At 32.3% G+C, this 14409-nt stretch overlaps 5 protein-coding genes across 5 annotated transcripts; 2 read left to right on the top strand and 3 right to left on the bottom strand.

Moving 5' to 3' along the window:
• Positions 1 to 286: 286 nt before the first annotated feature.
• On the bottom strand, positions 287 to 2643 carry PHYBLDRAFT_160650 (hypothetical protein). The gene is made up of 6 exons (XM_018434222.1): positions 1723 to 2643; positions 1603 to 1615; positions 1422 to 1512; positions 954 to 1271; positions 642 to 830; positions 287 to 524 (listed from the first exon to the last, which is right to left on the bottom strand). Exons 1-6 carry the CDS (start codon positions 2088 to 2090, stop codon positions 325 to 327), a joined length of 1179 nt encoding a protein of 392 aa, XP_018284368.1. The 5' UTR covers positions 2091 to 2643; the 3' UTR covers positions 287 to 324.
• A 2843-nt stretch (positions 2644 to 5486) lies between these two features.
• Positions 5487 to 6541, bottom strand: PHYBLDRAFT_175388 (hypothetical protein; the record flags this gene model as incomplete). The annotated part of the gene is made up of 5 exons (XM_018437476.1): positions 5487 to 5562; positions 5631 to 5691; positions 5790 to 5866; positions 6266 to 6365; positions 6514 to 6541. 5 exons carry the CDS (start codon positions 6539 to 6541, stop codon positions 5487 to 5489), a joined length of 342 nt encoding a protein of 113 aa, XP_018284369.1.
• Positions 6542 to 9361: 2820 nt separating this feature from the next.
• On the top strand, positions 9362 to 9559 carry PHYBLDRAFT_119313 (C2H2-type zinc finger transcription factor; the record flags this gene model as incomplete). Its single annotated transcript, XM_018428679.1, has 1 exon — positions 9362 to 9559. One exon carries the CDS (start codon positions 9362 to 9364, stop codon positions 9557 to 9559), a length of 198 nt encoding a protein of 65 aa, XP_018284370.1.
• A 985-nt stretch (positions 9560 to 10544) lies between these two features.
• On the top strand, positions 10545 to 11018 carry PHYBLDRAFT_71080 (hypothetical protein; the record flags this gene model as incomplete). Its single annotated transcript, XM_018442405.1, has 2 exons — positions 10545 to 10677; positions 10846 to 11018. 2 exons carry the CDS (start codon positions 10545 to 10547, stop codon positions 11016 to 11018), a joined length of 306 nt encoding a protein of 101 aa, XP_018284371.1.
• Positions 11019 to 11643: 625 nt separating this feature from the next.
• On the bottom strand, positions 11644 to 12958 carry PHYBLDRAFT_119360 (hypothetical protein; the record flags this gene model as incomplete). The annotated part of the gene is made up of 4 exons (XM_018428680.1): positions 11644 to 12201; positions 12335 to 12448; positions 12635 to 12746; positions 12828 to 12958. Coding segments are annotated over 4 exons (915 nt in total), but the record flags the coding sequence as incomplete, so codon positions are not given.
• Positions 12959 to 14409: the final 1451 nt, after the last annotated feature.

Raw genomic sequence — 14409 nt, forward strand, 5'->3', positions numbered from 1 at the left:
TGCGTATAATAAATTTGTGTGTGTATATGAAATTTATGTGTGTATGAAAGTATGAGACATATGAGGTATATAAGGTACATGGCTAAGTATATGAATGAACGAATGTATGTAAAGATGTATATATATATATATATAAATCACGTGGTCCAGAGTGTTGTCTTGTACGGACACGGACACGGATAAAATAAAATAAAATAAGAAAGCAAGCAAGCAAGCACATACACACACACATACGCACGCACACACATACATACATACATACATACATACAATTATATATATATATATAGAAATAATATAAAATATATATATATATATATATATTTACTCTTTTAATGGTTTTCTTGCTGTGAATATTCTCCATTCTGCAACATTTTCATGTTCTTCAAACTCATCAAGTGCTCCCAGGCACACACGTTCATACTCCTCAGAAGTGACTCTGATTTCAGATAACCACCATTTCCTCATGGATTTGAAAAGAGCCTTTATCTGTTCCTTGTAGAGATATCCTTGTTGTTTTTTGGCTACAAAAAAAAATAGATAATAGATTATTATTAATATTATTAATATTAATATAAAATTATTATAGAAAGAAATTAAAGGACCCTTTAAAAAAAAAGCAAAAAAAAAAAAAAAATTACTTGGATCATCTGGCCATTCACCAATTGGTATACTATAGACCGTCTCTTCAACATCTTCAAACCCAGTTTTCTGAAGGAGTGGCTCAATGGACTGGACATAATGGGGATCCACACCAATCATGGAAGCAGCAATCTTGTACCACTCATTCACTAATGCCAAGACCGGTCCTGGGCTTTTGAATAAGATGTCTACATAACCGACCCACAAATACAACACACATTGCATTAGAATATTATATATGTTTTACATATATAATTATACGTTGATGATTATGCCATTTAAATTAAAAAAAAATTAAAAAAAAATCTTACCATATTCCACGAGTTGTAATTTTCCACCGGGTTTCAAAACTCGTTGAAATTCTTTAACTAGATCAGGCCAATATTTGGCTGGAACAACCGTCGCAACATCTCGTTGATTGATTAAGTCAAATGTATTGTCAGGGAAAGGAAGAGGACTGAGTAAATCGGCATAGATGTACTTTAGATTCGGTAGACCAGCTACACAAACTCCATTTTGATTCTCTTCAAAATCAGCCAAAGATACTCCTCCCGTGATAGGCAGAACGACATCAAGACCAATGACCTTTGCACCGGGGTATGCTTGAGCCATTTCCAATGTCCACAAGCCTAAATAAAGAGTTATTAATTTATTTAAATATAATTTCTTTCTTCTCCTTTCTTTACATTTATCATTTTATGAATTCACTCTATTTCACTTCATTTTTTTTTTATTCCAATCCCATATATAGTGTAAGACCCTCTTAACTATCAACTTACCAACACCACATCCACAATCGAGGATCTGTTTAGGCTGTTGGTCCAATTCGACCTTTAGATTGCCACCAAATACCATTTTTAATACATAGTGCTAAAAAAGAAAGAAAAAATATTAGACTCTTATCAGTCACGTTAAGTAGACCTATTAAATAAGATCAATTAGTTTCTATGGTTTATTTACCTGTCTCCACTGTCTAGATATACAAATATGTACGTATATATATTGTGTGTGTGTGTATTTAGTAATATGAAAGATATATAGCGTATGGATACATAGATATGTGTGGGTGTTAAATCTTACCTATCTCGTTCTCTTTCTGCTCCATATTCATACAACCATTTTTGTGGATCGACGGTAATATTGTTATCTTTAAGTGACGGTGATACGATGGCTGGTTTTGTGGGACTCTTGGTGCTTAAGCCGGATTCAAGGCTCGATAAGGATACAAAATGTACATTTGAGTCAAAAACGATAGAAACAGGCTGAGGTGATTCGGCTGGAGCAAAGGGACGGTAAGGTGGGCTGTAATTTTTGGAGGCAGACAAGGATCCCACGCCGTCCGAAAGAGTCGATGACCAATGGCTGGGTGGTGAGCCCAGATGTGTTGTGGTTGTATGCATAGTGTTTGTGGTTGATATTGTTGTGGTTGATGTTGATGATGATGACATGGTCGAGTGATAATTTTGAGTCGGTGTTCTGGGTTCATCATCACTCGTAAAAGAAGATATACTCCTGTTCTCCATACCACACCCACCATTAAAACTCGTTGTTGTTGTGGCTGTTGTTGTAGGGCTTGTTTGCCCTGAGCTAGACGATTTTTTGTGACGAGAGGTAGAAATAACTGACGAAAGGGACGATAGCGGAGTGATCTGGTCGGTCATCAAGACCACCTTGTGGTTTATAGGACTCACACCCGTAGTTCGATGGGCTCGAGAATGAGATGCTGGAAAGGACTGGGTCGGTCTCGAAGCATATTCTGTGCTGAATTTTCCTTGGGCTGGGACACTTCGTTTGCGTCTTCGTGAACCACTTCTTACACTATCCGAATCTTTACTGAGTTGACTTCCCATCCCTTTCTGTGATAAAGAAAAAAAGAAGAAGTATTATATATAGGTATAGAGGGTGAGAGATAGAGATAGAGAGAGAAAAGGCTATTGAAGAAGAATTAAAGAAGAGTATTTATATAAATATATATTGTGTGTGTAAAGCAGGAAAAGCAATTAAAAGAAAAAAAAAGGGAAAAGGAAAAATAAGAACCAAGCTTAAATTTTGTGTGCGTCTGTGTGTGTCTGTGTGCATTTGTGGAGTGTAAATTCCATAGTATTACGATTGCGATCATTTCCTTTTTTTCCCTTTTTTTTCCGTTTGTGCACAAGGAAAAATCTGTGGAAGTGATGTGATTTACTAGTCTTTATTATCTTCACTATCATTATTAGCTTTACCATTACTGCTGCTACTGATAATGCTGCTGCTAATACTGGCTATGGTACAAATCTTCTTGCCAATATAATCTATCCATTGACTCTGGTGCCATCTATTTATTCAATCTTATCATTATATCTTTATTGTTCATGTTAGTATAATTTATTATCTGAAACTGGGTTTTGAAGGTAGTGCTCTTGTGTTACTTGTTAAATCCAAGGGTATGGCTATTACATATGTATGCATACACGCACCTAATATATATATATATATATATAATCTGAGGTCAATTTCACAAGGCCTAGTAATGTAATCTGTTTATCGGGTTTTAATTTCTGGTTGCTCTTGTTATCTTTATGAATATGAATTGGTCCATACTAGCCTAGAGATGAAAGAAGTGATTGAGAATAAACATCCGTTTTGCATATTTGTGTATGTACTGTGTGTGTGTGGGAAACTAATACAAAGAAACCAAAATAATACCTAAATCATAAACTAAAAGGGTCTATTCTTTGGTAACTTTAATGCTTTGTAATACTTTTAATATCTGGGATAAACTCCTATACAATTTAGCCTAATATATTCCAGTTTAATATAATGTAATAAAATTCAATGCAATTCAATGCAATTCAATTCGATCTTGGAAATGGCTTTTATCATTTGAAGTTATGCCAAAGTGAACATATGAATATACAGCATTTTTTTTTTTGCAAAAGTAAGAAAAGAAAGAAAACTAGGTTTGATGTGGGGATTCTTCTTATTCTATGTACTGTCGGAAACATGCTACACCAGTATAACCCACTTTATTCTTCGATTTCTCTTTGTGTTAAATCATTTTCCCATATATGGAAAGATAAATGGGCCATTCTCCAGGTTTTTTTTTTATTTAAAGAAAAGGTTCGTTGTAGATTATTGACCCTTGACATTGGTAGATTTAGAGCCCTTATCATTCACTTAAACGCATATGATAGTTGGCAGATTACAGAAACATGGATATTAATTTTGATAATCGTCATTATCATAGCCGATATTGCATTGTGTCTTTTAACGAATTAAATAAGAAGAAGAGAGAAAGGAAAGATTAATTGCACGAGCCAACAAGATCTTGATCTTCAGGAACAGGCTGACCCACGATTTAATTCAGATTCAAATCATTATTTCATTTTATATTATTTTATATTATTTTTAATATAAAAAAAAGGCTAATTTTTTGTAATCCTTTGTAAATATCCCCCTTTTGTTTTTTAATTAATAATAATGGATTTCTATAAAATTCTATTCGAGAATATACCAGAAGCCGGTCATATTTCTTGATTTCCAAAGTATGGTTAATAATCAAGGAATTACACGTATGGCTCATCATACCTTATCTTATTTATAGTCTGTCACTGAAAACGATCTTTCTTTCATTTCTATTAAAGAATTCTCGGTAAAGCAAACTCTATAAATGTATTGTATCTTAAGTAATATATAGTATCTATGCATAATGCGTGCAGGTATTTTTTTTAAAAAAAAAACAAAAAGAATTGAAGAGGTTAAAATTTGATCCTGTCAAAAATAAAGAAAGAAAAAGATTCGAGATCAAATAGGAAAATTACGTGTTGATATGAATTGGTCATCATTTTATTCATTTCATTTCTTTTCATTTCTTTCCATTTCCTAATTCATTCATTAATCCATTCATTCACTCAAAAAGAAGAAAATTTGAGGGGGAGATAGAAAGAAATGGTTTGTTTGTTTGATTGACTCAATTGGCTTGTATTCAATGGTCAAGGTTATCTCAAAACATATTTGAAATATGAATACAAAAAAAAAGGAAAAAGAGTAAAAGAAGAGAAAAAAGAAGAGATGTACCTTATTTGACAGGCAAAGGTTGTAATCATTACACTGCTTAGCAACCAGAACCCCCCCCCCCCTTTAACTGTTATTTTCTTGTTATCTATTTATTCCTGGATTAGTCAGATTCTGTGTCTTTATTCTTATTTGTTTGTTTATTCAGTTTGTGTAATGAATTGAAAATGGATATAAAGATGGTTTACACATAACAAGAAACACACACGAATATATCCATACATGGACAAAATGTTTGAGAGATTATTCGAGTATTTATTTGTATTTTGCATTTTGTATTTATATTTATATTGTTACTTTATAAAATATATAGATATAATAATAATAATAGTAGTAGTAGTAGTAGCAGTAGTAGCTGTGAATTAATAAGCCATGCTACCAAACAAGGTTCAAGATAATTTAAACTTTCTGTCTTTCTTTCTTTATATACCTATCTTTATATATATTATTGTCTTGGTAACATATTATTACCATAAGAAGCTAAATTTATTTGTCAAAGAAAAGAAAAACAATTTTACTGCGGATGTATTTTTAATAAATAAATAAATTAAAAAAAGGTTTGATATTATATAAATGTGTGAACGTAATAAGCTTATATTTATTTATTCATTTATTTATTCAATTGGCTATAACTTTTTTTTATAAAAATATCTTTCTAAAGAAATACCTTGGCAACTAATCAGCTATTTTTATACATACATAAGATATCACAATTTTTTATTCCTGTACAATCGAGTGTCAGTAACATCTTCATCACAAATTATTGTAATTTGTGATAATTTAATGATAATTTACGAAGCACTAAATAGTAAGAAACGTGGATAATTAAAAATTGATGATAAAAACATAAATGTACATGGAGAATTTCTGTTATTATCATTATTATTATTATGATTAAGAATGAGAATAGGAAACGTATGTATACATCTACGCACCCAATTCCATTATCTGTGGCTAGCTGTTTTCTTTTCTGTATTATAGTCCCTGGTTCTAGGTCTATTGTATATATATATATATAGTATATATAATGTGAGTGTGTGTATTTTCTCTTGATTTATTTTTAATTCTAAAGTACATATATAAGTGTAAAATACAAATATAACTGCCAATGTCAATACCAATGCCAATATCAATATCAATACCGGTACTAATACTAATGCCAATGCCAATGCTAATACAAGTATAAATATATATAAAAACATCATTTTTTTGGAGTGTGTGTATTTTTGGCAGTATGTGTATCCTTGGCACTATGTGCAGATGTATACATGTATATATGTGAGTGTGTATATATGTATATACTATACTTGTATTACGTACAAAAGAGCACTTGGCTGAGGAAGCTTTTTTTATTTTATTTTATTTTATATATTTTCCAGAAAAGGGAAATACAATATGACTTGTCGTAACCATAGATCCATAATAGGACTTTGATTAAGAAAAGACGGGTTAATAGTTACTGCATGTGACTCAAATTGAGTATATATCAAACAGATTGCAGAAACACGTTTAAAAAGACACAAGAATAATAATAAAAAAAGGAGTATTATAGAGATATATACAGATATACATATTTGTACATCTATAGTACTCTATTCTTTTCCAAGTCTCAAGGTTATCAAATGGAATGTGCTTCAGTTGGCTACTGTATGACAACCCGCATCCTCGGTCTAATAAATGCGCGTTAAGAAAGCAAGAAAAGAAACAAAAGAAAAGAAAGAAAGAAAACAAAAGTGGCTCGCCAATTGTTGTTCTTGTTTAGGTCAAGAGTGTGGCGCTTTTCCGCTTCTTTTCTTTCTTTCCTTGCTTCTTTCTTACAATGAATAGCTTGGCATGGACAAGACATTTTTGGTGAATCTTTTTTTTTTTTTTTGAAAAAAAATTATTCTTATTTTTATAAATTTTCTCTTAATATTTATGTGTGTAAACCGGTTGCCAAGCAAATCAAGATATATCAGCTACCAAGAATTGATAATTATTATCATTTCCTTTAAAGAAGAACGTGAAAAGACTTGAGATCAATAAATCAATAAATCAATCAATATTTATATATATATATGTATAATACATATTATAATATATATACAAATGGAGAACGAAATCTTAAAGAAATAATAAAAGAAAGAAAAAAGGTGTTTCAATTTAATTCAATAATGATAATGATAATAATAGCGATATTAGCAAATGGTAGCAACAGGATGAGGAGGGATATTAATGATAGTAATGGTAATATAACAGCGATAATAATACTCAAAGGAACCATAGGTAGAGAAAGTAAAATTTCCTGTACGCAGAATAAAGTATCACAGCTTTACCTTAATTTTTTTTTCTTTTATTTTTCCTATGCGTTGTGCCAAGGATACGCCGCCGAATGATGTCAATATAAGTAAAAAAAAAAAAAGCAAACAAACATTCAGGGCCGCCTTGACCCGATTATGTGGACTTGAATAGTTTGCCTATATTCCGGTGAAGTTATCTTAGCTATAAACAATTTCCTTTTATATATATCGGTAGATTGGTTAACTAATAAAGAAATGTTGATGTAAGTTGGGAGTACAGGTGTCCATATTAGGTGGTTCAAATAGAGGGAAAAAAAGGAAATGATGGGGATCCCGTTAATGGGTTGACTCATATAAAAAAGAAAAATAATAATAAAGAAACAGACGTACAGAAGTGTATATATATATATATATATACAGAAATAGACAAGCGTTTGAATTGAATTGATCTTATTAATAAGGCAAAAGAAAAAAAATAAAATAAAGAATTAAAGAAAACTGAATATATATATATATATATTTAAAAAAAGAGAAGATTTGTCAGTATTAGTATCATTATTGGTATCTGTATTGATACAAGTAGCCGTAACCATAACCATAATAGTAACAGTAACAGTGAAAGTGACAGTAATGGCAATTCTAATACTAGTGGCTATGGCAACGGTAATATCTATAGTAAATATCAATATCTTTGGTAATAGTACATGCTGAGCAAATTATTAAGCCAAAAAAAATACAAAAAAAGGGCGATTACCTTTTAATTATCATCTCTGGTTTCTTACTAGACAAGAAGAGACATAAAGAGAGAAATATACTTCTGGGCTGAGGAAGCGGGGGGGGATTCGAAAAGCAGTTATAGAAATTGTAACAGAAATTGAGAAAAGAAGAGTTGAAAATAAATCAATGAAAATAAATTAACAGATATTTCCATTGTGTATTCTAGTGTATTTTCTCACTTTACTACATCTTCCAGACCTTCTTCGTACCACAATTAGGGTCACTTGTATCAGCTTTTCTGGATTATTTTTCCTATCGGTCTTTGGAAATAAACATGGGATCGTAAGGGTGTGCGTGTGTGCTCCCTTTGTATTGCTCCAAGTCTTTTTATAATACAAAATAAAAATAAAGTAAAATAAAGTTCATCATATTCAAATTGTATATTGACAAGTCTTTTTTTTTTGGTGTATAAATATTATTTATATATAAAATATATAAAAATACACACACAAGCACACAAGCACACAAGCACAAACGCATATATAAATATAAATATAAATATATAAATATCTAAATTCAAAAATAAATAAAAATATATAAAGGCAAAAAACCACAAAAAAATTAAAAAATCTTATTGTTCAAGATCTTATACTTCTCTTGTATTCTTACTCACCAACCATAAACACATGGAAAATTCCAATTCATTCTTCAACGTATTCATTTCAAAGCCTTACTATCAAGACATTGACATGAATAACCTGGAATCCATTGCTGATTCAGACATTGTCTGCTCAGTTCCAATCGCAGTCCAGAATACCAACCATCACAACATCAGTATCAACATCAACGACAACAGTAACCATAGCGACAGTTTCAACGATAATAGCAGCTATCTTTCACCTTATTCCATCACTACATCGCCGCTATCACCGAACGGTTGGAACTTTAGCCCTCAAGGTAAACACAAAAATATAGATTTTTAACATTTTTTTTAAAGAAAAATTCATACAAAATAAATCAAATCAAATCTAACTCTGATTCTTATTCTTATTTGTACATTAGTACCAGATTTCCTTTCGATCCCTTCTTATGGTTCATTGTCTTCTACAGGCGACTCAAGTACAACCATGTGCCCGGGACTAACTGCTCAAGACGATTTTTACCTGGAGGAACATCTAAGCCCTTATTCTCCAGGACTGTCTTCGATCACCGGAAGTGTAGACTGCAACTCTTTCTGTAGCTACAACAGCCCCTATACCTTCCAGCACGCCACTCCAAGCCCCAGCTACTCTCCAGCAATCATCACCAACGATCTCGCCACACCTTACGACCCAACTCTTGGCTTCACTCCCTGGATTGACTCCTGGTTGCCTTCCGACACTCCCCAAGCTCTTTTTTCCGATGACCACAACGGCACCACACTCGCCTCTATCGAGCAGCTGATGGACCAGCACCTGGTGATTGCCTCGCCCGCAGCAGAACACCAGCCTCTTCACGAGCCACAACACAGTCACACTGTCACCATCAAGGCTGAAGATAGCAATAGTAACAGCAGTAACAGCAGTGGTAGCGCTAATACTGCCACTGCCACTGCCACTACTGTTACTGCTACTTCTGTCATCATTAGTCCAGAACCTGCAAAGAAACTCGGAAGAGCTCTTCACAAATGCATGTTCTGCTCCCATACTAGTAACAGAGCCAATAACATGAAAGAACATGTCCGTACACACGACCCTCTCCGTCCCAAAAACTACTCTTGTCCCGTGTGCGACAAGAAATTTGCTCGAAAGCATGATATGAAACGCCACACCAAATCTCACAGCCGTTCAAATGTTCGTCAACCCCGTAGAAAGGCAGCAGCAGTTTAAACACTTTTGTTGATATTGTTATTATACTTCTTTACCTTTCTTTGTACCTAGATTCTTTTTGCTTTACTTTACTTTACTTTACTTTACTTTACTTTACTTTAAATTCTTCTTTTGACCTTGTACATGAACACTCTTTTCCTTTTTATTTTTATTTTTTGAAATTCATTCTTTATAGATGTTTATTTTAGATTCTTCACATAGTAACACTTTCTTATATTTTTTTTCATTTTTCTTTTTTACAAGCACATATTTCCTTTTAAACAACACATGCATTATTCTTCTTGTTTCTTCATCTTTATCTTTATCTTTATCGTCCACCGTATATATGTACAAAGCAAATCCTATAGGTACCTATATTTCTTTAAATATGAACTCAATTTCTTTTTCTCTTTCAATTTTTATATATACAAACACACATATAATAATAATAATAATAATAATACACATATCTTTTACCATCGTCATTATCAGCCACTTGTCAATATGTTTTTTTTTTGGTTTAATTTTGTATAACTTTGTAAGATGGTCCAAGAATAATACATTTTTGTATGTATGGAACTCGTATGTTCCAAAAAATATTAAAGAAAGCAAAACCCTAAAACAAAAAAAAAACAACGGGTTACTTTATGACTCATATTTCCTTTTGTAAAACTTGGCATTTCATATAAAACCCAAAAATAATAATAAAATAATATAATATATCCTCATATATATATATATAAAATATATTTATTTTGCATTTATGTACATGCATACGTATGCCTGCATGTTTGTGCCTCTAAACGTGGCTTGCTTTGTACTTGCCACATTTTTTTTTGTTTTTTTTTTATAATTATTTTTGTCCAATTTTGATTTATTTTTTTTTTAAAAAAAAAAAAAAAAAAGATCAAATCATTTGGGACTATTTTTTTTTGTACCTCTTTTATTTTATTATATTTTTATTATATACTACTTGCTATCTTTGAGAATATATTATATACGTATAATGTCAGACCCTCAATTCGAAAAGGATTCTTACAACATCCCACTGGATTTAACGATGTTCCACAGTCTAGAAGAACGTGCTCATTCATTGTCAGATGACTTTAATGGAACAGTGGCGAGATTAAAAGACCAAATGAATCAGGTAAAATGAGAGCATCCCACATTTAATTTCATTTTCATTTTTATTTTCATTTTTATTATTATTATTATTATTATTATTATTATTATTATTATATATTAATTATAAATCAAATGAACATTTATGCTTACAGAAAATAATAATAACAATAATTAATTGAATGTGAATCAGATGTCTACTTGGACAGCTGATGCTGGTTCAGTCTACACTAGCTCTGTCAAACAACTATCCAAAGAAATCGAAGTTTGTACAGGCAAAACTGTAGGATTGATTACACAGTGTGACGAATTGGATAAGGATTTTGCGCAGTTGGTTGATCTTTCAAGACAAATGTAAGGCGAAATAGATTTCAAAAAAGCCCTTTCCTCCCTTTACCCCCCCCCCCCCCCCCCCCCCCCCCCCCCTCTTTAAAAGAAGAAGAAAAGGAATCAATCAATCGATTGTTAAAAAAGGGGAGGTTTGGAGGAAAGATTAAGATCAATTCAACTTCAACCTTGCCTGGCACACATACATACATATATATATATGTATGTATGTGTGTGTGTGTGTGTGTGTGGATATATGGTGTGTATGTATATATGATATATATATATTTTTTTTGTAGAAAAGCATTGGATAGAGCCCTTGGTCAATTACAACAGGCCATACTTAAATGATACCTACGTATATTTGTGTACCTTTATTTTATTCTGTAGCCTAGTTATTCTTGGTTATCTTTAGTAATGTACATTGCTAATAGAGACTTTATATATATATATTTGATATTGATATATTGTAAATCAAGATTGTGTGTTAAAGAAAGAAAAAAAGAAAAGGAAAGCAGTAATACATTTGGTGGTCAAGCCAAAATCACCATAAATACCACTCACTTTTACTCTCTTCTTCTCCCCCCCCCCCCCTTCTTTTTTGTTTCTTATCCTCTTCTCCCCTGTATTTTCCCTTCCTCTTTCTATTGATTGATTTATCTCCGTAATAGCGCTGGTGGGACAAACACATGAACACTCTCATCCCACGCACAGGATGCTACCTGTCCTTCCACATACAAATTGAAATCCACTCCAAGCACAAACTCAGTGTGGGGATCGTGCACACCCATGAGATTGTTTCCAACTGGCGCAGCAGTATCCCAGAACCGGACACTCATATCATAGGCCGCACTGGCAACAACATTGGGCCGGTGAGGTGAGCATTTTACGCGGCGGACGGCGTACTCATGTCCTGGCAGGCAGATCAGTTCCCGGTCAGGACGGCGCATATCCCAAACCTTGATGGTGCAATCTACAGACCCGGTCACAAATGTGTTGTCCTGGTATTTGTTCCAGTCTACAGACAGGATCTCGTTGTTGTGTGCGTGGATCGTCTGGATAGATCGAGGGCTTTTAGTGTCCCATATCTTGACAGTTTGGTCACCAGAGGCTGATGCCAGCATCGATGGGTTGTAAGGTGACCACGCAGTGCTGTAGACACAATGGGTGTGCTCAGTATAGGTTTGTAATGATCTTGGTGCTTGAGGATTCCACTAAGAAATTTAGGAAGAAAAATAATAAGTAAAAGAAAATAAAAGAAAAGACACAAGAGGCATATTTTAGTTACGAACATTATATGTATATAAAATGTACACTTCAAATAAATAAAGATTCATCAAGCCTTACAATCTTGACAGTATGATCCCATGAGCCACTTGAAAATACATCTTTGGTAATCAAATTCCACTCCACCGAAAATACTTCACGTTGATGTTCTTGCCAGTTTTGTATAGGAAAATCCTTTATAATTTATGTATTTTGTCAATAAATGAATAGATTTAATCCAATACACACACACACATATATATATAAAAGATAAGATCGAAACCTTTTCTTTCTCTGTTTTGAAATACCCTCTTTATTATTATTATTGTTGTTGTTATTATTATTTTCTTGTTTATAATTTCTATTAGTCTTATTACTTACTGCTAGGGTGACATCCCACATCTTAATAGAGCCATCACCACTCGAGGTAACCAACTGATTTTCGTTTACTTCACTCCACGCCAAATCAAACAAGCCATCTTGGGTGTCATACCTAATAAAACAAGACACCTTTGTTCTGTAAATATTCATCATTTGTCCTCACTATATATTTATATAAGGTTCTTTTACTCACACTCTCTCGGCCATAATACCCTCAGGTCCTCCTCCAACAGCAAGTAAGTATAGTCTACCATTTCCAACCAAACCAAAGTTGGAAGAAGCAGCTACTGCGAGTTTGTTTTCAAAAAAAGGACTCCATTGGACCTAAATCAATTAGACATCTTTTAGTTTCATTTCTAATCAAAAAAAAAAAGAGAAAATATAAAGTAATATATATATATATCTAAAATGCGGTCTGTTAACACGTTCAAAAATAATATTAACAAAATAAATAAAAGGTAAATGAAGGCTTACAGAGTATCCATTGAAACCTTCTGTACGGAATTTAGAGAACATTGAAAGTGAATGGTGGGAGACTTGTTATATTATATTATATATTATGAAGTACCTGGTTCTGTCTTTGAGTTGTATCACAATAATCCAAAATAATATTAATAATAATAATAGGAAAAAGAATAAAAGGTAAATGAAAGACAGATAGTTCTGCGCTTGTACTTACGCCAATAGTAATGAATTAAAACATATAGTTAGTTTAGCACTTTTCATATTAAAAATATATAGCAGGGCACAAAGAGACCAGGGGGATAAAAAAAAAACTATAGGCATACTGGCTGTAAAAAAGCTATATCGTTAGTTTTGTATATTGTTTCTATATTTAGTATATTATTGTGCGGTATTTGAGATTCCGTTTTAATAAAAGAGAGAACACACTGAGTTTAATTCCCTTCATTTTTTTTGGCGTTTTCCATAAAAATGTGGAGTTTTCGGAGTTAAAGAGTATGAGATAAAAAAATAAAAAAATATGGAAGATCTTTAAAATTATAGACAGCCAAATTATATTCTTTTTTAAAAATAAAACAATAACACTTTTATGATAACTATTGCTTTTATTTTTATATAGCTTTATTTACCTTAATAATAATTGTCTGGGATCTGCTGTATGAAAGGTTTATGTAGCTTAGTGTTAGGCGAGAAAGATGAATCTTGACAAGAGATGCTGGACTACCAGTTGTCTTGGATTGTAGGGTGACAAAAGAGAGATATTTTAATACATTGAAGGCAACTCACATTCTATCTCTTACTAGGCAATTTTAATAAAAATATAATAGTGAGCATGCTAAATAATAATAACAACAATAATAATATAAATCCACATTAGAGCAAAATTACAGCAAAATGCAATGGAATAAATAAACGTAAAGTAAATTAAAGTAGTGGTTTTAAGACGGTCTGGAAAAGAAGCTCATCTCAACCCAAAATTTGAGAATACATTTGAAGTCATATTGAGACAGATACAAAATTGTAAAGCATATTTCTAGGTTAATACTAGCATAGAAAACTCGGCATATATAAAATAAAGATTACTATGTAGAGTAATCCCATTAATTCATTACTAGCAGCAAAACATATTTTTGCCTTTAGCTCTCTTTTATTTTGTGCAGGAGTCATGCCAATTGTCTCTGCATCGTTCCAATTTAAATATATGACAGAGGGGCAAAAGCTTTTCTCTTTCTTGAGTGTGAAAAAATAGTGTCTTGTAAAAGAAAAAAAGGCAAGTGTTTGAGTTACTTTTTACGATTGAGGTTACTTCCGAA

Source organism: Phycomyces blakesleeanus, assembly GCF_001638985.1.
Source record: "Phycomyces blakesleeanus NRRL 1555(-) unplaced genomic scaffold PHYBLscaffold_37, whole genome shotgun sequence".
NCBI classification, from domain to species: Eukaryota; Fungi; Mucoromycota; class Mucoromycetes; order Mucorales; family Phycomycetaceae; genus Phycomyces; species Phycomyces blakesleeanus.